A 27,009-nucleotide genomic window follows, 5' to 3' on the forward strand; every position below is an offset into this window, starting at 1 on the left:
GAGTGGCATCACCACCTTTATGGGTCTGGAATTCTGCCGTAGCTGTAGTAGTCCCGCCTACATCATTGGCAAATCACCAGCCACCAACCCAGCTTACTTGGCGCTTCCTTCGCTGCTCAAGGTTCGTCTGGACGGAAACAACAGCAGTTGATTCTTTCAAGCCGTCGCCTCATCACTTTGTTACTCTTCATTCTTTCAGCATCAATCTCGATTGCTCCTCATCCCATTGCTGAGGGAACCCCGCCTCGGAATCCAAACACCTGAGTAAGGGCCGCGAGCTACTTGGACATACCGAAAAGGTGTCACCAAGCTAGCTACCTTACGTTACCTCCGCACAAAACAGCTCGAGCATACGCAAGACCCCTACGCAAGCTCGCCTCGTCGTCTTCTCTCAAGCTGAAGCGGCCCATTCGTTGCTGTCGACGAATCTCTCCATCGCCCGAAACTTGCTTACCAGAGAATCAACCGCTTCGCTTATAGCTCGTATCCCGCCTATTTCTCTCTTCTCCGCAACGCCTCCTCTCCGCAACAAAGGGTCTACCGACATACAATAACGATACTGCTTTTCTCTCTCGTGCAGCTTGTCATCGCACCGCGCTGCTGTATTCCCGCCTGGACGTCTTGTCCTCCGCGCTGGCCGACGCGCATGCGACTTGCTGGACGTCTCAGCCGTGGCCTTGTTTGAGTCTACCGCCAGTCGCACAAGATGACGCAGTCTCCCATGATAGCCGCGCCGCCCAAGGCAACCAATGAGATTGACTGGGTTTCGCCGTTGAAGACCTACATCCGCGATACGTACGGCGATGACCCCGAGCGATATGCTGAGGAGTGCGTGACGCTCAACCGCCTGAGGCAGGACATGCGAGGCGCGGGGAAAGAGAGCACCACTGGGAGGGATATGCTCTATCGCTACTATGGACAGCTGGAGCTGCTGGACCTGCGGTTCCCTGTGGACGAGCAGCATATCAAGATTTCATTCACTTGGTACGAACATCATCTCCAAAGTTTGAAAGGGCTTGCCATGGCTAGCTGCCTGAGGAGACGATTGCTAACTGACATAAATCTCCTGATTTAGGTTCGATGCATTCACCCACAAGCCTACGACACAATATTCCCTCGCATTCGAAAAGGCCTCCGTCATCTTCAATATTTCCGCTGTTCTTTCCGGCCACGCTGCTATTCAGAATCGAGAAGACGACTCTGCGCTGAAAGTGGCCTACCACTCGTTCCAAGCGTCAGCAGGCATGTTCACTTACATCAATGAGAATTTTCTGCACGCTCCTTCATTTGACCTAAGCCGAGAGACGGTCAAATGTTTGATACATGTCATGCTTGCTCAGGCACAGGAGATCTTCTTGGAGAAGCAGATCAAGGACCAGAAGAAACCGGGGTTGTTGGCCAAGTTGGCATCGCAGTCTGGGTATCTCTATGGTCAGGCCATTGAGGGCGTGCAGGAGAATGTCACAAAGGCCATATTTGAGAAAGTCTGGTTGACAATGGTTCAGGTAAGCCGGGAAAGCGTGATTGTGTCCACTTTCTCAATGAGATGAGAGAGAAAAAAAAATCATTCTCTGTGCACGATATGACTAACTTGGAAATTGAAAACAATGTAGATCAAGGCCAATCTGCTCAACTCCATGGCGGAATATTTCCAGGCAGTGACCGACGATGACGCCGGCCAACATGGCGTGGCGCTATCTCGACTTCAGGTCGCAGACAGCCTCGCCAAGGAAGCCGACAGATTAGCGAAAAACTTCCCCAGTACCGTGCCGTCCAATGCCAATCTTGGCGCTGACTGCAGCACGCATCTCCAAGAACTAACAAAGCGACAGTGCTCCACGGTTCAGGAGCGGCTGCGAGAGGCCATCAAGGATAACGATTACATCTACCACCAGACAATACCCGCCGAGGCTAGTCTACCCCAGATTGCCAAGCTGCCAGCTGCAAAGCCCATCCCCGTCAGCGAGCTCTACGCTGGTCAGGATATCCAGCGCATCACCGGACCCGATCTGTTCTCCAAGATTGTCCCCATGGCCGTTACAGAGTCTGCCAGTTTGTACGATGAAGAGAAGGCCAAGCTGGTGAGAGCCGAGACGGAAAAAGTAGACACTGCAAACGGAGAAATGGCAGCAAGTCTGGATTATCTACGACTTCCTGGGGCATTGCAGGTATTGAAAGGTGGCTTCGATCAGGATATTCTCCCCGACGAAGACTTCCGGCAGTGGTGTGAAGATGTTGCCAATCATGAGAATCCAGTGAGCATCTTTGACTTTCTGCGGAGTGAGAAGGAATCCGTTGTGTCTATTCTGGACAAGAGCTCCAAGCAGCTGGACATGGAGGAGAGTGTGTGCGAGAAGATGCGGTCCAAGTACGAAAACGAGTGGAGTCAACAACCGAGTGCACGCCTTACAACGACGCTGCGAGGTGATATTCGCAACTACCGAGAGGCTCTGGAGGAAGCCAGCCGGAGTGATAGTCAGTTAGCAGCAAAGTTACGCCAAAACGAAGCGTGGTTTGACGAGATGCGAAACGCCGTGGCCAACGGGCAGGTCGACCAGCTCTTCTCCAAAGCGGTCTCGCAGGCCAAAGCTAGAGGGAGCAACGCTGTCAGTCCGTCCGGAAACGAACCAAACCTACTTGATGCGGACTTTGATGAATCTGGGCCGACAGTCGTGGAGCAGATAGCAAGAGTCGAGGAAATCCTTAAGAAGCTCAATTTGATCAAGAGAGAGCGGAACCAAGTGCTCAAGGATCTAAAGGACAAGGTGAGAGCTATGGTTTTTTTTTTTTTTTTTTTTTTTTTTTTTTGGCGCCATGGAGGAAGACTCAGAGACTTATTAACACAATGAAATAATAGATCCATAACGACGACATCTCACAAGTCCTCATCCTTAACAAAAAGACAATAGCAAATTATGAGCAGCAGCTTTTTCAGCAGGAACTGGAAAAGTTTCGGCCTCACCAGAATCGCTTACTCCAGGCAAATCACAAGCAGTCCGCCCTGATGAAGGAACTCACTGCTACCTTTAACACTTTGCTGCAAGACAAGCGCGTGCGAGCCGAGCAGAGCAAGTACGAGTTGATCCAGCGACAGCGGTTATCAGCCATTGGCAAGTATAAGCGCGCCTATCAGGAGTTCTTGGATCTGGAAGCAGGCTTGCAGAGCGCCAAAAACTGGTACTCTGAGATGAGGCAAACGGTAGAAAGCCTTGAGAAGAATGTGGATACTTTCGTAAACAACCGGAGATCAGAAGGCGCACAGCTACTCAATCAGATCGAACAGGAGCGATCATCCAACAAAAGTCAGCAAGCAGAACTAGAACGAGAGCGCCTACGTGGCCTTATGGAGCGCATGTCAGTTGAGCCTGGACAGGCGTCGCAAGCAGGGCCAGCAGTGCCAGCAAGGCCGCCTTCACAAAGACCAACGCCTGCGCCTCTGATGCAGCAGCAGCAAGGCCAGGCTACTCAATACGCCCAGAGAAGCAATAGCAACAGTTATCAGGGACAGTTTCAGCTACCGACATCCCCACCACCCAATCAGCAAAGCTTTCCCGGTTACACCAGCCCTCCTCCTCAGAGTACGTTTTCGCAACCCGTATACAACCCAAGCACGTATGGCAGAAATCCCGGCCCGACGTCGCCTCCTCCCAATCAAACATCCTTCAATCTGAATGCCATGAGAGGTCCTCAATCACCTCCTCCAACACAAACATCATTCGGACAGCACCAGACCTACAATACCTACGGCGCGTTACCTTCACAGCCTCAGCAGCAGCAACCGCAACAGCAGCAGCAGCTCCCCCAAGTGGGTTACGTACCTCCTGGCTTTGTTCCGCCGCCGCCTCCTCCAGGCCCTCCCCCATTGGGCCCTCAACAGACTATCCACTTTGGTCAACAAGATTATGATCATTCATCTGGCCATCCTCAGAGCGCACAGCCCCGGTCAGCCCAACAGCAACAGGCACATGATCCATGGGCTGGATTGAATGCATGGAAATAGTTGGATGACTGTGGTGATGCTGTGATTATTGGCAGGGAAAGGTGACAAGAATTAAAAAGTGTACGGAGATAGGCCAGTTAGTTGGACGAAGATAATACCAGTTTCAAATAAGCAAAGGAGAGAGAGAATGGTGCCTAGCATAGATGTTAATGTAGCGAAGATGTTCCAAGAAGATTACAGAGGAGAGTTTCAAGGTTCCTAGAGAGGATTGTATGCCAAGATCTGTGGGCCGTAAAAAGAAGAGACGGATATACAAGTAGACAATGGGTATATTGAAGGCGTTGATAATATCGATTTCCTTGCCTGGGTTTTACTCTCTTTCCATGAAGTGATGTTTACTGTCTAGACATTTGGTACTAGAATTATTGCTCTTATTGCTCTTATTCCCCAGATTCCCCGTAACGTTTCAATGTAGGCTGAATAATTGATTTCGCCACAAGCCGAACAAAAAGGGGAAATAAACAGCACAGAAGTTATGCTTGAAAAGCAATAGCGAGGAATCTGCGGAGAACCCGAGTTCGGATCTTGTCTGCAACCCCGCAGAAGGGCGTCTGGGCGGGCCGGGAAGAAGGAGAAAAATTGGAGGTCGCTAATTCGACCGCTAGAAAAGGCGCTGAGTCGTATTTTGGCGATCGTCGGGGATGGCCCGGAGATACTGGCTTTTTGGAGGACTTTGGAGAATGCACTGGCAGTCTTTAGCAGTGCTCTTTGATATGCTTTATGGACTACTATATGGTAGTTACAATTGAACAAGAATTTGCATACTTTTAGATATAACGTTTGAATTCTTACGAGCAAAATATTAATTCGTTTCTATCCGTCGGCTGCACCAAGAACGAAACAGTGGATTTCTTTTCCAGGCCTTGTTCCCCGTAGAAGCCACCATCGCTAGTCAAGGCGCCGCTTGGGTATAATATTAGCCGACGGCCAATGATGTTGCTCCCAAATCCGGCCTATCACGCATACCGTATATAGTCCAGTAACGACAAGCGACAACCGAAGCGCGACGACTTCTCTCTTCCGCTTCCATCTTCCATCTTTGATATAGACAACAGTATATTTTGCTAATTTACTGCAGCGTCGTCTATTATTATCCTGTCCTTCACTCTTTGGTCAAACACTGCGTTTGGCAATTGATCCAATTGACGCCATTCTTTTGTGCTTCCTTGTTTAAGCAACCAATCGATAAGAACTACCGGTTGCTGAAACGTCATCAGCATCTAAAGGAACAGTCTTGAGACAGCGGATACAAAAGAAAAGATGGTGCTCACAGGCAACGATGTCGCGAAACACGCTGACGAAAAGTCATGCTGGGTGATTATTCATGTGAGTCTCTCATCTCGTCTCATTGACTGGGCCCAACTGACTGACTCTCACCAGGGCAAAGCATATGATGTGACAGAGTTCTTGCCAGGTACGGCCATTATGGGAACAGACGCGGTTCATTCGTTCAACGAACAAATGCTGATTGTGGCTTCATGAAAACAGAACACCCCGGAGGCGAAGAAATCATTCTCAAATATGCCGTATGCGCAATCCCCTCTCATGCCCAATCTTATCTCGTTCCAAATCAAGCATACTTGCTAATATAACATTCTCCCCAACTCCAGGGCAAAGATGCCACAGAAGAATTCGACCCCATTCATCCTCGAGACACGCTGGACAAGTATCTCGAGAAATCCAAGCATCTCGGCCCCGTAGACATGTCCACCGTCGCCCAGGAGGCCAAGAAGGACGACCCCGAAGAAGCGGAGCGCCAGCAGAGGATAGCGGAGATGCCGTCGCTGTCACAATGCTTCAACTTGCACGACTTTGAGGCCATTGCGCGGAGAACCATGAAGAAGACTGCGTGGGGATATTATTCAAGCGCAGCTGATGATGAGATTGTGAGTCTTGTGCATGATCCTGAATAGCATTGACCTAACTTGTTCTTCAGACTATGCGTGAAAATCACAGTGCTTACCATAGAATCTGGTTCCGTCCGCAAATCCTCGTCGACGTCTCAACCATTGACCTCTCCATCACCATGCTCGGCTCCAAAGTCGACGCCCCCTTTTACGTCACCGCCACTGCCCTAGGCAAGCTCGGCCACCCAGAAGGCGAAGTCATCCTCACCCGCGCGGCCCACAAGCACAACGTCGTCCAGATGATCCCCACGCTGGCCTCATGTTCCTTTGACGAGCTGGTCGACGCCAGGCAGGGCGGCCAGGTCCAGTGGCTGCAGCTGTACGTCAACAAGGACCGCTCCATCACCAAGAAGATTGTCCAGGAGGCCGAGCGGCGCGGCTGCAAGGGCCTCTTCATCACCGTCGACGCACCGCAGCTCGGCCGTCGCGAAAAGGACATGCGCCTGAAATTCACCGACACGGGGAGCAACGTGCAAAAGGGCCAAAAGACAGACACCAGCCAGGGCGCCGCACGCGCAATCTCGACCTTTATCGACCCGTCGCTCAGCTGGGCCGACATTCCCTGGTTCCAGAGCATCACCAAGATGCCCATCATCCTCAAGGGCGTGCAGCGCGTCGAGGACGTCCTGCGCGCCGCCGAGGCCGGCGTCCAGGGCGTGGTGCTGTCCAACCACGGCGGCCGCCAGCTCGACTTTGCGCGCTCCGGCATCGAGATCCTCGCCGAGACGATGCCCGTCCTGCGCCAGCACGGCCTGGACAAGAAGATTGACGTCTTTGTCGACGGCGGCGTGCGCCGCGGCACGGACATCCTGAAAGCGCTGTGCCTCGGCGCAAAGGGCGTCGGCATCGGCCGCCCGTTCCTCTACGCCATGAGCACGTACGGCCAGCCCGGCGTGGAGCGCGTCATGCAGCTGCTCAAGGACGAGATGGAAATGAACATGCGGCTGATTGGCGCGGCCAAGATTGAAGACCTGCACCCTGGGCTGCTGGATACCAGGAGTCTGTTTATGCATTCGAATGCGACGCCGGTGGATTCGCTCTCGTTGACGACGTATGATCCGTTGATTGTTCCTGCACAGAGACTTAAAGCGAAACTGTGATGAATTCAGTGTAAAGATAGGAAGACATGGATGCATAGATGTATGTATGTATAATGTATAAACGAGCAATATGTGTATGTGTTTTATATCGTGATTCTCTTTCGTCGATTTCATCAAGTATCCAATACAGCGGTGCTTTTCATTTGAGCTTCGTTATTCAAACGTCCCGTATCTACAATTTCATCTCAAATCATGTTTATAACACACCTCCCCTCTCTATTCAAAGCTTCTAACTCACAGCCCATTCAAAAACTCACGCAGCATCATCGGTTTCCTCACCGCGTTGTTCAACCCTTCATGAAACGTCACCCACACCTTCTCCTGAGTCGCCGCCTTCTCCCTCGCACCGCCCGTCACCTCCGCCAGCGGCTGCGCCTGGATAATGCGCCCGAAAAAGTCCTTCTTCACCACCAAGCCGTCTTCCACAATCGCCATGTCGTCTTTTGACGGTTGAGTAAGCGACTGTGGCTGGTGCTGGTCGCTTTCGCCAACGACTCGTCCAGCTCGGAAGCGTGCTTGGCGGGCGACTGTCTCGCGAATGGCGAGCGTGCGGTGGAGTTCTTGGTCGAGGACCTGGCGGACGGCGAAGCGGGTTGGGGGCTGGGAGGTGAGGAGAGAGGCTGTTTCATATGTTGAGAGGGCATCAATGTCGCTATAGAATTGATTCATTAGTTTGCCGTTTATATGCAAGATATGATGGAGATATGTCACAAGGAAGAAAGAGACTTACGGGTCCATGCGGTATACAAACTGTGGCCCCCGATTAGATGCTACTTCGGCCTCAATTTTGCCCTTTTGCAAGGCAATGCCGACATCTGCCAGCACCTCCGAGGCGCGTTTGACCATGGCTCGCTCGCTCTCCTTGCGCACACTAGCCGTGGTGCCCTGACTGCCGCCTACAACCACAGGCTTCACGTCTGGCGCCAGCATGCGGGCAAGGTAAGGTAGGAACTCCGTGGCCACGTCTTCTGCGCTGCGGAACAAGCGCATCATGGTTGGGCTGAGCTGGCCTTGAAGAGACTGTAGTTGGGCGCGGGTCTGCTTTTCAGCCTCAAAAGCCTGATAGTCGGCGCGTGGGCCAGAGAATGGTATTGAAGGGCCGGCGTCTTCTTCTCCGGCTCGCTGGCCATTGGCCAAGTTACTGGCATAATGCCTTTTGGGCGATGCAAATAGGTGGTGGCAGGCCAGGACGGGTTGGGCCAAGTAAGGAGAGAGCTCCCAATCCTGACTGGCGAACAGCCTGGATTGACAGGCATCATGAAAGTACAGCCAGTCGTAGGCTTGGTTCGGTTTGGTGAGGTAAGAATCGTCATTGAACTCGCGGTTTGGATACTCTGCAAATACTTCCGTCACGACATGGCTGATATCGCCGCTGGCATCGATCATTTGCCGGAGACACTCCATTGCGTATTTCTTTTGGTGCTCTCCGAATCCGAGCTCCGTCTTTGGCTGTTCGTGCGCCGTCTTGGATTTGGACAAGTTGAGTGCCTGCTTGGGAAACCCGCCGCCCTCTTGGAAAAGGCGAGTGATGATGTCCTTGACGCTGCCTCGTCCGAGGCCACGAGCCCCCGCCGCGCCGTTGGCGAGCTCCTGAAGAATATTTCGCTCGATCCACTCTCTGGTAAGACGCTGGGTAGCATTCAAGCTTGAGACTCTAAACTGCGAAGCTACCCATTCGCCAATGACCATGATACCTCGAAGATCACCCTGCACGGTGCTTTCTTGGCCTCGCCTTGCGTCGATACCGTTAGCCATGCCCCAGGCTGTCTCACACAACTTGCGTGCTGCGTCTTTGTCGCAGGGAATGCCTTCTTTCTCAAACACCGTCTTCAACCGACCCACCACAGTGTCCAGTGTTGGTCGACCAACGTGAATAATCTCGGCCAGGTTTGACTGTCGCAACGGCCTCAGAGAGGGATGGTATACATCATTGCATATAAGAATCAAGGGCCGCATCAGACGGAAGTCATCGCCTTTTTTCTTTTTGCCTTCGTAAGTCTTTGATACCCCTGAGGCATTCTTTTGGTCGATCAGTACCAGGTCAATCAGCGCTTTGATGAAGCCGCCTTCTCCAGAAGCTCCAGATCCTGTCACCACACCATCGACCTCATCTACCACAACACACGCAGGCTTAGCAATCTTTTGCGGGCCGTTCAGAGCCTTTTGGTTGCCAACGTTTTTGACACTTTCTGTCCCCAGGCTGGTCCGAATACGATTCTTCACCACGTCACGACTGCGGTCATCACTGGCATTGACCTCAATCACCTCATATCCCGCTTGTTTGGCGCAGACGTGAGCTAGTGTTGTTTTGCCCAGGCCAGGCGGCCCTGTCAACATCAAAATCTTTCGATGAGGCTTCTCTTCTTCCACTTGAGAACTGGGTCCATTGCGTCTCTGAATCTTGGGTTTCGCTTTGGCCGTGCCTGGAAAGACTAATGGATCCCACTTCTTGAGCCAGCGCAGAACAAGTCTATTTGTGGAATCGTCTCCGCACAAATCCATAAAGTTTCTTGCTCGGTATTTCTCAGTCCATAGCATAGTCTTCTTCGGCTTCTTCTCTGATATTGATGCGGCTTCCATCTGTCGAACAGCTTGGTTGGTGTCTGGAGACGGTGGGTTGTTGCTCCTCTCTGCCATTTCATTCGTGGCAGCGTTGATGAGGTTGTGTATATCAACGCCATAGTAGTCTCGTTTCGCCCGTCCTTCTTTTGTCCTCGATCTAGCCGCTACCATAGACTCGTAAGTTTGAGCAGCGACTTCTTTTCGCTGTCTTATTGTGATTTCGCGGCCTCCGCAAGTTTTCAGTTTGTAAGTAGTCATCGAGCGAGTTCCAAAGATGGGTGTTGTAAGTAGTGAATCTGATTGGGCCCATAGGGGTGCCGTTGGGAGTAAAGTAGCCTGGGTATCTTCTGTTGGTGTTGACTCAGCTGTCGAGTCATCGATGGCTGAACTCTCATCCCGGCGAATGCTGTCACTGGCATCTTGATTCGCATCTCGAGCGCGAGATCTAGGGCTCTGTGGTGACTTGTCGGGTTGATCCTGAATCTTACGCCTCTTGGAAGGGGACCTTGAGCCAGCTCGAGGCGCAATTTCGGTATCTGATTCGGATTCGGAGTCAACGAATGGTCCAGCAACTCGGGGCTTTTGTGTCGGATACTGAATATCGTGAGGTTTGGCGCGCTTGGGTGGAGGAGTAGGAGGGTCGCTTGGGAAGATGATAGGGGAGGATGCAGAGAGCATTTTGGCTGATTTGCGATTTCAATGGCACAAATGACACTCAATAAACACACAAAAACAGACAAGAGGAACTTGAAAAATGTCACTGGCCTGGGTCAAGGCGAATGTCTTTGCCTGCAGTACACCTAGAAAAGTCTCGACGCGTCTCACTGCGGGAAGTGGGCTGAGACGCGTTGAGTGGCCCCGCAATCGGTGGCGCTCGGTGAGTCGGTCGGGAAGCGCCACACCGGGCGGCAGAATTCCGGCTGGATGGCACCACCAGAAAAAATGACAACCACATATTGAGCTCTAAACAACGGCCTCCAGTGATCTCGTCAAGCTGCAATTGTCGCCGGTCGGCTCGCCAAGATGAGAAAGCCGTACCGTTTCTACAGTTTAAGTCGCCCTGTAAGTTCAAGGCCATACCTTCATTTGCGATGCTGTATTCTCAGCAGCTACGGCGCAGGAATTGCGCGGCATCATGATGGCGGGGATCCTGGTTACTGATCTTTGGCAAACTCTTATAGAAATTGCGACAATCATGGAACAAGTACAACTTGTATAACCTGTATCGCCAGACAGGCCGAGAACCCCAAATCAAAGGCACACCGACCTTCTTCCAGCAGAAATGGGCGGCCAAGGCGAAGACTCGATCATATCACGGAGAGCACATCCCGGAAAAAAAATGGGTGCGGCTCTTCTCTCGCCGACTTCTTTCTGCCGTGGACATGCCGCCGGATTACCTGGCGGCGCACGATGGCTCTGAACAGGCTGCTGGACGTGGTTCCGGCTTGACAACAACGACGGTCTCAGCCGAAACCTTTTCCAAAGTCCCAAAGCTCAGCACTCAAGAGCGTTCAAGGAAGAGGGCAATCTTCGGAGATGTGAACAAGCTGTTGTCGGATCAGTTCAACAACATGACTCCCTATATGCAGATGACGTTTGCGCCGCTGGAGAGGAGATTGGATACCGCAGTATTCCGAGCGCTGTTCGCCAGCAGTGTCCGACAGGCACGTCAATTCGTTATTCACGGAGCCGTGACAGTCAATGGGAAGAAGGTGCGTCGCAGCTTTATTAATTGGCTTACTTGACCAACATGTACGCTTTACTAACAATCACGCAGATGGTCCATCCGTCTTACCAATTGAACCCTGGCGACTTATTCCAGGTAGATCCGGAGAAAGTCATGTACGGAACAGGCGTTCAGAAAGCACAGCAAGGCAATTCGCGTCTCCGTGAGAACCTCGAGGCTAGACAAAAGAAGGCAGAGCAAGCATACGAGAATGCCGTGAAGAAGACAAGCGGTGCCACTGCTGTCGAAGGAGAGACGGAAGGCGAGAAGGCTGACTCTGAGGCTACCGCTGCTGAAGGTGAAGCTGCCGAAGGCAAAGCTGCTGAAGGCGAAACCATTGCTGCTGAAGACGCTGGGTCGCTGACTCCGGAAGCCCAGTGGCAGTTGAACAACAGAGCCTTGAAATTCCTACTAAAGGATGTCAAGAAGATCTTGAAGAATAACACCAAGGACCTTACCGCCAAGGAGAAGAAGCAGCTCCGCCTTTTCCGCGCAGATGCCAAGCGCTTCCTCTCACAGCCAGAGAAGAGCGAGGGCAATATTACTGAGCTCATTGACGAACTGCAGGTACAAATGAAGAGCCATGAGCTGATGCGAGAGAGCTTTGAGAAGCTCAGCCTGAAAGAGAATCAGACCCAGCCCGAAGCTGAAGCCGAGAGCGCCAACGCCGCTGTGGAAGAGGGTGAGCAGCAGTCAGAGCTCAGCAGAGAACGACAGGTGGAGAAGGGACTAGAAGGCCTATCGGACGAGCAGAAGACCAAGGCCAAGAGAATAATGGGCGACGCTCAGCTATCTCGAGAGGAAATGAGGAAGCTGGCACGCCTGCTTCAGTACGACGAAGAAAATCCTATTGATGATTCCAAGCCCTATGCTACCCCATGGAGGCCCCGCCCTTACATGTCAGCGTTTGCCTTCATTCCTCGATACCTCGAAGTCAACCCCAACATTTGTGCTGCCGTCTACCTGCGACACCCAGTTGCACGAAAGGGTATGGCTGAGGTGCCAACACCTTTCAGCTACTTGACGAGCCAACTGACCCACAACTGGTACCTTGAGCGTGGCTAAGCATAGGTAGGGAGCGTTGGGAGAGGGGCAATTTGGAGGTGGATGTATATATCATGATGTACAACTTTTACAGAGAAGAAAAAGGCAAAAAGGCGCCAAATTAGAAGAAAAGGAAAAGGAAAGGAAAGTCTATGTAGGCTATGTATGATGATGAAGCTGGGACTGGAATTTGCTCCAGGCCTCGGCATGTAATAGTATATACAAAATAACTACTATGTGCTTGAGTCAGCGTAGAGTGTAATTGTGATGATTCTGAGAAACAGGTATGTATCTCAAGGAGATGAGGTCATTGATAGACATCCTTTTGTTGCGGCTCTATAGGGCTTCTTGATACTACCATGTATCAGGCGTAGATGGGAAGAGCTGCCAATGGCAGCGCAGTAGTATGCTACGTAATTACGTCTTTCTTTTGAGTCGACGATACATACAATTTGCCAAGGAAGACTCTAGCTTGGTTACTAAAGCACCTTCAACGTAGAGATGGATATAACGGGTAAAATGGGTGTAACGGATAGAGACAAATTTGCAACGTTGTGGGCATAAGCTTCCTGACAAATTCAAGACACTTTACTTTAGCCTTGTTTTCTCTCCTTCAGCTATATTCTTTTCTAGTGTAACCTGGCTCTTTGAAAGAAGGATTTGTCATGTGTTTGCATGTAGTTAATAAGCCTTGAATGACAAAACTAGCAATAGTGGAATGGAGCATTGTGTTTTTACAGTGCCACCACTAGATAGTAAACGGCTACCATTTCAGAGTCAGAATAACCTTTCTGCAATATAGGATTAGTATAGGGCACTCATGGTAGTAGCCCGATACTATAACTCGCCTCACTCTTTTGGCCACTGTGATTCGCGGATGTGCATGCGTAGTTGCGTAATATTCTAGAATATGGCTCATCACATGCACTGATCTTCTAGCTTCGTAAGGCGTTTCAAGCTCGACTCGATTATTGTCCATTACCCTTAGTAGTACTTCTGGTAACTTGGTAAGTGACTTGTTAATAGGTAACCTCAAGCTTGACTTGTAAGACGTCGGACAGACAGAGAGAGAGAGACGAAACATCATTCATGCCGTCTTAGCTAGCCGCAACAGGACACCAAATGAGACTGGAGCTTAATACAGCAAGGCGCTTGGGTATTCTCGCCTGCGTCGCTTCGGCTACTCACTCTTAGCCTGGAGCGGTCGACGGCTACTAATTCTCCGCGGCAAATATGGGGAAGGGCGATGCATGCTTGATAATCGCCTGTTTGTGTTTGAGAGGGAGCCTCACGTGGGCTAAATTGTGACGACTCTTTCATCTTGTTGTTTTGCAAGGGCAAAATACAGAGAGAAATACATAATGATCTGCACTAAAAGGCGATATTACTCCGAGAATAGATCTGGTAGCTCTCTCATGCAACCACTTTGTCTCGTGGTCGTACAATCCAGGAGTAACAGACTTGACAGTAGCATTAGAGACAGACACACAGACAAATAGACAGACCTGTAGCTGCTGTACTGCCAACAACCCAATTCCAAGCTCATCAATAGCCGTTCCTTTCTGCTTCTTGTTGGAGGCTTTGAGAAGAGCCGTGGATTCAGTCGCCGTCTGGCTGGTGATGAACGGGCATGTAAGTGGCGCCGCGGTCTGTGTCAGACGCTGTAAAAACTTTGCCATACCAGACGCCGGGGGTTGCCTTGTCTTTGGGGTAAACTCCCAGCGACCGCAGTCCCGGTCTAGCGGCACTCGCCGTTTGTGCGCCGTCGTCCGGGGCTGAAAAAAAAATGGAATCCAGCCCAGTCTAAACTTGTTGATTAACAACCTTGGCCAAAGCACCCAATCGCGGCTGTCGGATTTGCCTTACAGCTGCAGAAGCTCAAACCGGTGCGCTCTGGCGGCAAAACAGCGCAACGCTCAAGGCTTTCAGGGCATGTGGCCGCTGTCTGGGGGCCGGTAAACCGATTTGGCATCGCTGCTGGTACCTACGTCCCTTCCAAGGTTTAAGCCGCCAATCCTTGCAACTCTTAATTCTCCTCCTCCCACTCTGCACCTCTCGCCTACCGCAGCTTTTGTTCTACTTGTGTTTCTTTCATGTAATTCTCACATCCACATCTCTGGATCCTTGCTGTTTCGCGCCATTTTTGCCATTGGACCCCTTTGCCCTCGGACCCCTTTGCCCTCGAAGACGACACCAATTCTCTGCTCTACAGCCTCGCCGTTGGAACATCTTGTAGACGCTGGACCGGGTGGCTGGAGCCATCCCCGCATTTGCAGATTGTTGCAGCTTTCTTCAGTCTCTGGCCTCCGAGTGCGCCGAGCTCACCAACCGGCGGCCGACTTGCTCCAGCTTCGATCACGGCCTGCAGGGCGCAGAATGACAAATCACTAGAGGCCATTGGCTGGTCCCGTTGCCAGGAGCAGAGACCCAGAAGTCGCGATACCTTCGGCAGACGGATTGCTTGCCTACAATCCCAAGGGCGACTGTCCAAGACATCTCCCGAAACCAGTCCAACCCTGCAGACATATCTCAGAAGCTCGATGTGACATCGCGTGCCGACGTATCAGATGCTAGCGCTCGATTTGGCCATTTTGTCCTGCGTACTTCGCATATCTAATAGTACCGTATCTCGCTGCGCCGCGCCTCTCCTGCTCTAAGCACCCTATCTATCCGTCTATCCGTCTGTCCACCTATCTATCTATCTCTCTATCTATCAATCTATCTATCTATCAATCAATCAATCAATCAATTTGTCTATCAATTTGTCTATCCATCCATCAGGCCACCATGGACGGGAGCGATCCGCTCGCCGCCTCATCCTCAGCCCGGTCTACGCCCGCGGCCCAGCCAAAGAAAAAGGCCCGTCGAGGGACCGATTCGGCAAGCCAGAAGCGAAGATGCATCAGCACCGCCTGCGTTGCCTGTCGCCGGCGCAAGTCCAAGTGCGATGGCGCGCTGCCAAGCTGTGCCGCCTGTGCCAGCGTCTACGGCACCGAATGCATCTACAACCCGAATTCCGACCATCGCCGCAAGGGAGTGTACCGAGAAAAGATTGACAGCATGAAGGCCCAGAACTCGACGCTGCAAATCATTGTTGAAGCAATCCTAAACGCCAACGACGACGAGGTCCCCGAAGTTGTCAACAAGATCCGGACATGCGACAACCTCGACACCGTGGCCCAGGAGCTCTTGGCGATGAGCTCTGAAGTCAAGGAAGAAGATTTCGACGATGAGACTGACCATAGCGCCATGTCGTTCTTGCCCGTGCAAGGAGAACGGGAGCTGGCTGGGAAAATGGGAGAGCTGCGCCTGGAAAATGGCTCACTGCGCTTCATTGGCGGCACCTCTCATCTCATCTATCTGGGCGACCCTCACCACGACGACCTCACGTACGACTCGCCCTCAGAGCCGGGGACATTCAACGAGAACCCCATCACCTCCTGGACCCGCGTCACCACCGACCCACGCCTCATCATGCACCTGATGAACATGTATTTCAATTATCACTATCCCTATTTCACCACACTTTCGCGGAAGCTGTTTTGGCGTGATTTCATGAGAGGCAAAGCAGGACTTTTACCAGGAACAGTATATTGCTCCTCGCTACTAGTCAATGCAATGCTAGCGCTAGGCTGCCACTTCACCGATATCCCAGGTGCTTTTGGCATCCCCGGAGACAGCAGGACAAAAGGAGACCACTTCTTTGCTGAGGCTAAACGACTCATCACCGAGAATGACGAGTATGAGAAGCCCCGACTCGTGACTGTACAAGCTCTGGCCCTCATGTCCGTGAGAGAGGCGGGATGCGCAAGAGAAGCCAAGGGCTGGGTATACAGCGGCATGAGCTTCAGGATGGCTCTCGACATTGGTCTCAACCTTGAGGTGGATGGGCTGGATAAGGAGCATATGACGGAAGAAGAGATCGACGCTCGGCGAATCACCTTTTGGGGATGTTTCCTATTCGACAAAACTTGGTCCAACTACCTGGGCCGCCTACCGCAACTCCCTAGACACTCCTTCACAGTCTCCAAAATCGACGTCTTCCCCGATGAAGATGCTGCGCTGTGGTCGCCATTCACTGACAAGGGGTTCGATGAATCACTTGCTCAGCCGTCAAGAACGCGAGCAGTTGCGCTCCATTTGTCAAAATTATGTGAAATCAGTAGCGACATACTTGTCTTCTTCTATCATCCGAGCCATATAAAGAGAGCTAGCAGCAAGTCTCTTGAACTCAAGAAGCTTGGCGAGCTTCATCAACGACTCGAAGAATGGCGGAAGAACCTGCCCAAAGAATTCGAGCCAAAGGAAGGCTTGCTGCCAAATGTGATATTGATGCTGTAAGTGGGCCATGTTAAACCTGGCAACCTACTGAGAAAACATAGTAGTTGCAAACTAACACTTCTTCTTTCTTTTTAGCTCATTCTTCCATCTCCAGTATATCCACCTATTTAGACCATTCTTGAAATATTCGCCATCCACATCTCCTCTACCCTCCCACATATCTCCCAGGCGAATATGTACTGCAAATGCGGGTGCTATTTCCAAATTAATGAGGTTATATAAGAAATCATGGAACCTTCGACAAATTTGCAATATCGCAGTCTATATGATTCACAGCGCATGCACGATCCACCTGCTCAACCTCCCAGAAAAGACTGCCAAGAGAGACCTCACCCATGGTCTTCGACATCTGGAGGAAATTGCGGAAGATTGGCTCTGTGCCAGGCGGACGCTGAGCATTCTTAGTGTTCTAGCAAGGAAATGGAGGTGCGAACTACCAGAGGACGCAGAGATGATCCTCAAGCGAACAGACGAAAGATTTGAATACTACAGCACATCCGAAGTTCCATCCCCTGGATCGAGCAGCAACGTAGCACCTACATCGCCAGGTATCTCGGAGGAAGGGACAGCAGGGACAGCTGCGGCTGCCAGGCTCGAGTATGGACAGATTAGACACCAGAACTCGGAGCTTATAGCACAACCTGCACTACAGACATCTATTGAGGAGCGCATGTCAATGGACTCGCCACTAGCTATGACCAACGGTAATCCTCTTTCCGGCCAGCAAGTCATGGCCATGGACCCAACGCAAATGGACTTTCAAGATATACTAAACGCATGGCCACAACAACTAAACATGCCTCTAAACTCACAATCCCCAGACCTATCATCCACTGCGCAGAGCCAACTGTCGTCAAATATGAGCCACAACCCGAGTCAGCACCTTAATATTGACAGTCGGGAGTGGCTACTAAGCGATTCGGCGCGATTGCACCAAAGCTTCGGAAGCTGGAACATGAGACAGCAGCAGCAGCAGCCCCGAGCGCCTCCAACAACAAATGCGATGTTCATGTTTAACAACGGCCAGGCAGATGGTGCTACGGTTGATACACCTGATTTGAGCAATTTCGATTCACTTAGTGAGTCTTTGACGACAATCAATACCTGGCTGCCGCCGGGACTGGAGTAACGAAAGGATTCGGTTTTTTGGGGAGTTGGTGGCTCTTACGACCTTTTTTTGCTTTTCTCATATCTACTGTATTTTTTTCTATTTGAGAAAAAACAATGGCTACGTACATATATCTGCATGAAGAGGGAAAGGCAAGGAAGTAGGGCGTCAATGTGTTGTATATAAGACTTTTCGGCAGGGCAGCATGGATCGGGATTTTGGATTTTTTTGATGGATGAGGGAGACTTTTGCTTTGTTTGGATTTATTCTAAAGAGCAGAGGGACCATTAAAAAATGGAATATACACCTACTACTACTCGATATCGTCAGTCATGGGATACCCTATTTTTTCCGTTTTTGTTGTAGCGGCGAGGTAGGCAGGCAAAGCAACCATAACCAAGCTTATGTATGTAACGTTTTATTTGTGTAGCCGCCGGGAAAGCAATATGATTTAATTGTCTCTCCTCACTCTTTGTCTGACGATTTCTCTCTTTTTCCTACTGTTTTAGGACTGTAGTCCATCAAGTACACATTCCTACCTGTTTATTTGTTGCTGTCCCCATACATATATAAATTGGGGGCGCTGGGATGTTTATTGCAAAGCAATGAAAGTGGGCTGGTTACCGTGAGCACGTTATGTCACTGGCGGTTAGCGACCAGCGTCAAGTCAGATACAACATACAGTATGGAACGACAGGCCGGACGTCCGATATACTATGGGGATCCTACAAAGAAGCGGCTACACGCTATCTGCGGATATCTGATGATTTACCTTTGATGACCGATTTGCCTTCCCCTCCTGTCGATTACACATCCCCCAGAAAAGACAGGGGTCACACGCACCTTGTGAGACAAAGAGGGCAAAATAAAGGCATATCGATCTTGGGGCCGACCGCTCCTTTCTTCTGCGAGGTTTGTTCGACGCCCGCCTCCTTTTGCCTGTCCTTCTTTTTCGCTTGGGGTCTCTAGGAAAGTCATGAGGGCCTTGCGAAAAGAAAGAGAGGGATGAGGCCATGTGTACCTCAACGGACGTCCGGATCTTCTCCCACCATCGACGGCATTACTCTCCTCATCCCCTCTTTTTCTGGTCTAATTATTTTCAATCTAGACGCCGATGGGAGGGTCGATTGGGGTAGTTTTTTTCGGCGCTTCACCCCCGTTGTACTGCTAGTGGAAAGGAGGAGGTGCTGGGGGAGACTGGACGAGAGCGGGCCATTCCGAAGGCCATCTTGCACACGTGAACAGGCAGGGTAGAAACAACGGCTGGGCTGTACCGCATGTACATACCGTAGACAGGTACAGTATGTATGTACGTATGTATGTGTATATATGGACATGGGAGCCATAGGCCAGCAAATCATCATTATTCCCTCCAAGTCGAAGTGAGCCTTGTTTCCTACAGAGCATGTAAGAGAAGTCATCGCGTCAGAGAATCAGGAGAGGCACTGGCCCTATCAGGATGCTGGAGAAAGTCCTTGGTTAGAATAGAACATGGGATAGGCGCTGGGATAAAGGGGTTAAGATTAAGAGGAGGGAGAGTGACGTACCACATAAACAACGACAACAGAAGAAAAAGAGGCGGCAGACTAGTACTAAAAGCTGCTGGCCGTGTCTTCCATCTTATAAATTAGAGGACATGAGAATCGCACTCCAACAAGGGCTGCCTTGAGACAAGCAAAGCAAAAGATCCAAGCATAGACAGAAGCTAGTATTAGTATCGCCATGCCTTGCGAGAAAGCGGAGCTTGGAGGCCCCGGACGCGGCACTAGTGTACCTGTAAGTGAGTCTTAGGCCAAGCGAAGTCCCGTGTGGATAGATGAAGGGCAGAAGGAGAAATGGATGCCCCCATGACATCTCATATTTCTGACCAGCCGAAGTGCGGGATGAGGGCCCGCGGTCCACCAAAGTAGAGGCAGAAAGCAATCGTGGAGCTAAAGAGTGAAAAGGCATACCATACCGCATGCTTGAACTGCAGCAGACATTGGCCTTGATGAGAGTCCCCAGACGTGAGATTATGGGTCCACCTTGCTGGATCAAGTAACGATAAGACGCTGCTCACTAGACAGGGGAACGAACACGCGCCCCAGTCGGCCGCAGGACATCTCGACGACGAAAGGCATCGGCCCCTCAGAAGCGCAAGCCATGAGCACTTGACCTGCTTTTGCCTGCCCTAGCATGCACGCACAGGCGAAAAAGTACAGGGTAGATGGGAGCGGGAACGGGAGATTGACATTCAAGTCTATCGAGACTCTCTTTCTCTCTCTCTTTTCGCCAATCCCTTGAGCCAATCCCTCAATTGCTAGTGTAACTTGTAGGATGTCTGTCTGCGTTCGCGCCACGCGGGCCTTCCGCTCCTTTGCTGAGGGGGCAAGGCAGCAGGCAGGAAAAGTTTGAACAGACTATTGAAGAGAGTACATGATCAGCATTCTTTCATCTATTTCGTGGCAAGATTCTCTGTGTCATGCGGATATGACCGGCATTGGCGGCGACGGACGAGGGGATGGGGGCAGTGCCAGAAGAGAAGAGATTTTCCCTACTTCCCTTTGATGAACAGACAGACCAATATACACGTACCCCTAATATCCAATTGAATAGCTCGGCAGCTGAAGGAGGAGGAGCAAGAGGAGGAGCAAGAGCCAATGGACCTGCTCACGATATTGCGTGTCCCAGTTCCAAGTACTTTGTGGTATCAGCTTTCGGGGGGGGGATTGGACGTTTGTCTGTGGAAGAAGGTGCACGAGCAAGCTCTACGGAGTAGGTACAATGTTGGAAAACAAGTTTAATAATGTCATCTCCTGATTTTCAAGTTGAGGAGAATGATGGTTGCCTTTTCCCCTCGTTTGTAATCCGGAGTTTTGAGTCCTCTGAGTTTAACCTTTTGCCATTGCCGAGCAAGTCTAGAACACATCAACCTTGAAGCATTGGTCCGCCGTCGACCGGTCTCCCCCTCTTACGAGCGAACGGGCATTCCTTTGAGTTGCAATTCATGTCCATGTCAACAGTCAGGCCACATCCGCTTGAGCTGCCTTGGGGAACCTGGATGGTCGATCAAGCTTTTCCCCCGCGGTGGCGTCGCAGGCCAAGAAGCGGCTCCTGTTGGTGGGCTGAACGGCAAATTGTCATGATAGATCGTGGTCGTCACAGTTGTACGTCGGCGTTTTTATTTCACGCGTCACCAGCTTTCTTCAAACATCGGACGATGTTCTCCCGCTCGCATTCAGCTGCGACGACGAGGCTTGGGAGGACATGAACCAGGTTTTGAGTATTTGGCGGGGAAACGGGGAAATGGGGAAATGGGGAAAACCTGGAGAAGCGATATACTCCGGAGTGACAGCTTGACAGATGATGGAATCCCCCAGATCTTGCCCTTGGCAAGGTTGCTGAGCAGCGTTGCATTGTGCGCAAGTGATGGGATGCCAATATACTGTACTGTAGGGTGCCCGGCCGTCGTAGCAAGGTTCGTGATGGGAACCGCTCGACTCCAGGCTCAATTCATTAGGCAACGGATCAATAGCTGGTCTATGGGTTGCAGTGACGCCTCTCGTGAGCGCTGGCGCCTCTGTCAGTGGCTGCAAAACTCCGGGGTTCGGCCCGAGTACCGTTGGGGCCACATGCAGGGCATAACGCGCTTGGAGTTTGAAAACAGGACCCTTGCGCCTTGCCAGGGCCACTGCCTCTCTGCTTGGGCTTCGGCGCTATTGCTGGAGGAGGTGTGGCCGATGGCCGGCCCAGTTCGTCTCAAGCAGAATTGCCATTGCGGGATGCCTTTCGGTACAAAGTACAGCAAGGGGAGCCAGGCCTCAAAGTCTAAGTGTAATCACACATGGAGTACGGCTCGGAGCGAGGGTGGTAAACGTACTAGCATGCGCATATCGGGCTTGGTCCACCAATGAGGCCCGCGTCGACATCACCCTCCCCGCCAAACTTAACTCCCCGTGCTCATCTTCGTAGGGTCATTGATGCGGCAGCGGTAATCGACCGGTATTCCGTGGGTTCAAGGGGGGAAAAACTTGATCGCGCTTATGTTAGTACGACGAGGTGCCGAGAGGCGTTCTTGTGGTCTAGAATAATCGTAATGGATAGACGTAAATCTCAATGTTAACCTTACCGTAGTTCTTGATATCTGCCGGACGGTACAAGGTAGGTACTTCGATCCCGGACAAGTATATCCACTGTGCCAGGCCCCGTGTCAAAGTGTTTACCTTTGTCCTGCAGCTGATACCGAATTCTCTCAAGGCGAGGTGATCAGTATGCTTCATCGGACTGCTTCATCGGACTATTATGCACAGGACATTGAAGCCATGAATGCTAAACTAGTTGAATAGCCTAGTTAGCGCTTTTGAATGTTGCATCTCTTACTGCGTTTGGGAGTTCGTCAGTTCAAGCGCAAGCACCCAGACCTACCTACTTTATGCGTACAAGTCTCCGTCTGCTAGCATGATCCGAAGCTTTCTCGCCGGAGTTGCAATGGCTATGCAAGTGTATCGCCGTGTCTCATCTGCCCATGTCTGTGGGATGCTTGAGCCAGATCCCGAGGTATGATGGTGGTGTACAGCCGCCGTGGAGTTGGAGAGTGGAGAGTCTGTAGGAGTTATTGCGAGCTCCAACTCTCGTTCGAGCCTAGTCCATCTGCCGCTTTCATGTGCCTTTTGTCATTGCAATGTGCATGTTGGTCTAGCTCTTTGTGGCATAAGGCCATCTGTTAGTGAGTGGGCGGGTGGACGATGCTAATTTAGTGGTGTACTTATAGATGCGAGAAACGCCAGGAGAGGCTCCGTTATAAACGGAATCCTTGTCTGGGCTCCCGTGGTGCTCTGATATAGGTCAGCCTCTAGATTACATAATGCGCAGCGCCGTTGCGTGCCACCCAAGGCCAAATACGAGGTGAAGAAGAGATGCTTTTTCGTTGCTGATGGGCTGAAGTCTGTCAAAGTGAAGATCGATGCGATGCACGTGACCTGTGATACCCAAAGCACGAGCCTCGTAACTTCAATGTTCCCAGAGCCGCCCAACTGGACGGCCATCTGCCCTTGCACACATTAGCAGATCTACAGCTTTGTATCGAGCATGGCCAAGATGTCGCCTCTTTGCCTGCCTAGGTACAGATACATCAAGCACTTCGCCACGACTCTCGCCTGTGATTCACCACCACATCAATTTCAATGTTCAAAAGCGTCTGAACTGGTGGTCAAGCCCATGCCACACCATTGATACCGGATCGTAAATGACAATGGTCGAACCCCAAGAAAACTCCCAGTCCATCAGACGCGTACAACTGCGGTTCACTGCGAGAGACGTCGCCCACATGACTCCAGGCTATGGAGCCTTGATTGTCGCTGCTCATTATACCCACAGTGAAACATACTCAATTTCACCATCTACCAATGCTAATGCGTTGAGCTTAAAGCAGTCAGACAAATGAAACCTCCTCATCATTATGCACTAAAAGCCTCAGTCGCAGCCAACGAATGAAGCAGCGAAACAGCGAGGCTTTTGGCATCTGCTCGGAGCTCTGGGGACGCTTTGCCAACACAAGTGCTGTCGATCCGCAGATCTTGTTAGATGCCGCCTTTCAACCTTCTGAAATGGGAGCTTCTTCCGGGCGCTAGGTGAAGGAACTTTGTCCACCGAGAAGTCTGTGCGTAGCGCATCACAGCCAAAGTCAGCCTGGCTGAAGGCACAGCAAAACAGAGGACAGTTATTCGCCATTACCAAGTTGAAATGAATCGTTTCGTCCGTTTCAAAGGAGGTTTATCATGTGAATCAACAGCAGATATCCCGGCAGAAGTTCCGATCTTCAGCCAATGGTCGATTAAAGTCGATACACCTACCACATTCGTCACAAGCGCCATCCAAAGATGGCCCCAGGGGCCTTTGTTATCTGCCCGTTGATCTTTTAAGAGTTTCTGATGTTAAATAGGTAGGGCTGACCATATTTACTGCTTGTCTGAGACCATCTGCTCATTTAAAGAGAAGAGATTATAAGGAAACGGAAAGGGAGAGAGCAGATAAGATTCAAGAAGACGACCAAGCACCGCGCCAACTGCAGCCATTCCTCGAGTTTCACGCTTCAAGATGTACCCATACAAGGCCGTTTCTGTCCTGGCTGCATTCATCTCTGTTGCCGCCGCGGCCTCCAAAGTGTGTCCTAGCAGTTCTCCACTCTCTTGCCACAACACTACCGCCGTTGAAGATACTTGCTGCTTCATTCCGTCTGGTCAGCTGCTCCAGACTCAATTCTGGGATACCAATCCCCCAACGGGCCCATCTGGTAAGCGAATGAAGGCCTGCAGCCTAGCAGGATGCGACTCATTATGACTTTCCAAATGGAGGATGATGACTTACACGTAACGACGCCTTTAGATTCCTGGACCGTTCACGGACTGTGGCCAGACAATTGTGATGGGTCGTTTCCCCAGACATGCGACAGCAGTCGAGCGTACACTAATATCACCGATATCTTGACTGCCATGAATGCCAGCAGCACTCTTGACTTTATGCAGACTTACTGGAAGGACTATCAAGGCGACGATGAGTCTTTCTGGGAGCACGAATGGGGCAAGCATGGCACCTGTATTTCTACCCTGGATCCCAGCTGCTATGAAGACTATGTTCCCACCCAAGAAGCTGTTGATTTCTTCTCCAAGACCGTCTCACTGTTCAAGACGCTGCCTACCTACCAATGGCTTGCTGATGCCGGAATCACTCCTGACGGCTCCAAGTCCTACTCACTAGACGACATCCAGTCCGCCCTCTCTCAGCAACACGGCGCCGATGTGACGCTGGGCTGCGAGGGCAAGAGCCTGAACCAAGTCTATTACCACTTCAACGTCCAGGGCTCTCTGCAAGACGGCAAATTCGTTGCTGCAGCACCTGACGGGTCCAAAAGCACTTGTCCCGATTCTGTCTACTACGACCCCAAAGACGGAGGCGATGGCAACGACCGTACGAATTAATTTCCGCTAAGATGGTTACACGGGCAATATAAGCCCTGGAGTAATACAGGGAGCACAAGCATTGGGCCAAGGCGGACGGGGAAACACAGAGCAGTGGGATATTCCTGGAGTCGCATCCGAAGCACTTTAAAGGAGATGAAGAGTGTGGGGATCACGGGCGGCTCGGAGGGTTGGGGAAAGGGAGGGGGGTCTATTTTGTTCATGCATGTATATTTGCGATTCGTCATGTATACTACATCGCCATCTTGTGACTTGCCGGTAGTGGCGATGCCATCTTTCGGCGATTTGAAAGTCGAGAAATAATCCGTTCTGATATCCCCAGCTTTTCTGCTAGATAATTGCGACCTGGGCGCCAGTGATGAACTAGCGGGCGAGAGATGTACAGCTCTACCAGCCGGAGCTAGCAGGCTGCCAACACCCTGAATCGAGCGCTACCACACGCTGTTGCGACGCCGTGTTGGCACACTCCGGTACTACACCCCGGTACGCTCCGGTACAAGGAGCAACAGCAGCAGCAGCAGCAGCCACATCCAAACGGTGCCGCAGAAGGGCAAGTGGGCCAGCAATAAACGTGAAGGCGCGATGCCCTGGCGCTTCCTCGTGCCAAGCCAAAAGATTTTTCTCTCTTCTAAAGCGGCGGCGGTCAGGCACTAGAGCGAGCCCAATCACAGGCTAGCACTGCGAATTAAAGCTGTCTGCCGCGAGATGTGGTTGGCCATGGCCGGCCGGTTCTGGTTCTAACCGCAGAGACGCCGCCAGGCCAGCACTTCCCGTGTGCGTTCCTGCTCCAAGATGCCTTTCTCCGCGCACCGCACCGCTCCGCGCCTGGGCTTCAGGGTTGAGTCTGACTGCGTGCCGAACTTTGCTTGCTTCGTATCCGTGCGGCTGTTGGCTTACTACGCGGGCATTTGCCAATTTTGGTTTTGTCATCCCTTTTTCTAATTCATCTCCTTCACCATCGCCATCACCATCACCATCACCATCACGTCTCCTTTTCTCCTTTTCCCTTCTCTTCTTATAGACAGACGGATGCCCCTTCGGTCCCTCTGCAGCAGCGCGATCAGAGATGCAGTCAGATGAGGGGATGGATGCCAAAATTTTTCCTCGCTTAGCCCAACGGAGACCTTTTCCGAGCAGCGACTCCCTCTCGTCTTCTCCCCTGGTCCGATTGTCACTTGTCTGCACGCCCTGTTCTTCGCCCATCTAGTTGGGGGCAGCCAGCACCAGCCCAAACCGTGGCGCCACTTGGACCGACCCCATACTCGCCGCATGGCCCCCCTGCACCATTTCCAGAAGTGTCTAGAGTGGCTTGACGCTTTGGGAAAGGCCTCCGACTTGCCATCTTGCTGAGCTCAGGTCCGAGGGCGCGGCTGATGGACGGTTGGAGCAGCAGCCACTGCCCACAAAGAGGCTGGCCGGTCTGGCACCAGCGTCAGGTCCAGGCTGCCTAGCAGTAAATGGCCGCCAGGATGCCGCCAGAGGGCCTGCCGTCGACAGGAACTTGGAACTCGGCTTGTCTAGCCAACCCCGCATAATCGTTCGCTGCTGAAACCGGCCCTTACCACCGGCAATAAGTCTTCGATACGCGTGGCGGCGTGTAGGAGAGCGTGCTAATGCATGTACCTGGGAGGACTCTGACAGGCACCCTGCGAGTTGCCCGACAAATGAGCATCGGAAAATACGACGGAGGGACGCGGCTCTCTCCATGAAACGGCATGTGTCGATTCGCCGACTGAAGACGCTGGGCAGAAAAAATGTTCCGTTCTTCATCTCAACGTTGGTCGTGCAGCGACGGAAACGTGGATTGGTAGCTTTGCTCTGCATGGATTGCTTGCCGCTCCCAGGCCTTTCCCTGTCACCCCAATCAATCTATTCTACGGCCAGCCACAGCCGTGTCGTTGCAGAAACGGCCGGCTCGTGGCGATAATGCTCTCTACAGGGACATGTGTGCTGCTGTTATTGTTGCTGCTGTTGCTGCTACTGCTGCTGCTACAAGTACCTTCTGTGCTGCTGCCTCTGCCTCCACCCCCCTACTCGATCGTTGATGTGGCGTGCCCGAGAACCATGGGGACGAACAGCTCCAACTGCTGAGGCGGAAACACCTGCTGGCAGCAGCAGCAGTGTGATGATGGCTAGGAACTACTAGTATCTCCGAAATTCCCTTAGCTATACAATAGCAAATCGCCCTAAGGACGCGCGCCAATGGAAAATGCATTACGCACCCCAGCGTCTCCACTTACAAGTCCACCTCCACAAGTTGCTCCA

At 51.7% G+C, this 27,009-nt stretch overlaps 6 protein-coding genes across 6 annotated transcripts; 5 read left to right on the plus strand and 1 right to left on the minus strand.

Moving 5' to 3' along the window:
• Positions 1-706: 706 nt before the first annotated feature.
• Positions 707-4,000, plus strand: TGAM01_v207536 (vacuolar protein-sorting protein BRO1; the record flags this gene model as incomplete). The annotated part of the gene is made up of 4 exons (XM_018805570.1): positions 707-984; positions 1,076-1,505; positions 1,614-2,765; positions 2,858-4,000. The coding sequence occupies 4 exons, from the start codon at positions 707-709 to the stop codon at positions 3,998-4,000; spliced, it is 3,003 nt and encodes a 1,000-aa protein (XP_018661230.1).
• A 1,260-nt stretch (positions 4,001-5,260) lies between these two features.
• TGAM01_v207537 (L-lactate dehydrogenase (cytochrome)) lies at positions 5,261-7,007 on the plus strand (the record flags this gene model as incomplete). Its single annotated transcript, XM_018805571.2, has 5 exons — positions 5,261-5,326; positions 5,381-5,414; positions 5,489-5,526; positions 5,611-5,886; positions 5,937-7,007. 5 exons carry the CDS (start codon positions 5,261-5,263, stop codon positions 7,005-7,007), a joined length of 1,485 nt encoding a protein of 494 aa, XP_018661231.2.
• Positions 7,008-7,241: 234 nt separating this feature from the next.
• Positions 7,242-10,247, minus strand: TGAM01_v207538 (chromosome transmission fidelity protein 18; the record flags this gene model as incomplete). Its single annotated transcript, XM_018805572.1, has 2 exons — positions 7,242-7,659; positions 7,738-10,247. 2 exons carry the CDS (start codon positions 10,245-10,247, stop codon positions 7,242-7,244), a joined length of 2,928 nt encoding a protein of 975 aa, XP_018661232.1.
• A 345-nt stretch (positions 10,248-10,592) lies between these two features.
• On the plus strand, positions 10,593-12,360 carry TGAM01_v207539 (hypothetical protein; the record flags this gene model as incomplete). The annotated part of the gene is made up of 3 exons (XM_018805573.1): positions 10,593-10,631; positions 10,751-11,281; positions 11,347-12,360. The coding sequence occupies 3 exons, from the start codon at positions 10,593-10,595 to the stop codon at positions 12,358-12,360; spliced, it is 1,584 nt and encodes a 527-aa protein (XP_018661233.1).
• Positions 12,361-14,818: 2,458 nt separating this feature from the next.
• TGAM01_v207540 (hypothetical protein) lies at positions 14,819-17,809 on the plus strand (the record flags this gene model as incomplete). The annotated part of the gene is made up of 3 exons (XM_024550118.1): positions 14,819-14,899; positions 15,187-16,676; positions 16,756-17,809. Coding segments are annotated over 3 exons (2,625 nt in total), but the record flags the coding sequence as incomplete, so codon positions are not given.
• Positions 17,810-23,863: 6,054 nt separating this feature from the next.
• TGAM01_v207541 (hypothetical protein) lies at positions 23,864-24,744 on the plus strand (the record flags this gene model as incomplete). The annotated part of the gene is made up of 2 exons (XM_018805575.1): positions 23,864-24,059; positions 24,152-24,744. The coding sequence occupies 2 exons, from the start codon at positions 23,864-23,866 to the stop codon at positions 24,742-24,744; spliced, it is 789 nt and encodes a 262-aa protein (XP_018661235.1).
• Between the last annotated feature and the right edge of the window lie 2,265 nt (positions 24,745-27,009).

This window comes from Trichoderma gamsii (genome assembly GCF_001481775.2).
Source record: "Trichoderma gamsii strain T6085 chromosome Unknown Scaffold_28.2, whole genome shotgun sequence".
NCBI lineage: Eukaryota > Fungi > Ascomycota > Sordariomycetes > Hypocreales > Hypocreaceae > Trichoderma > Trichoderma gamsii.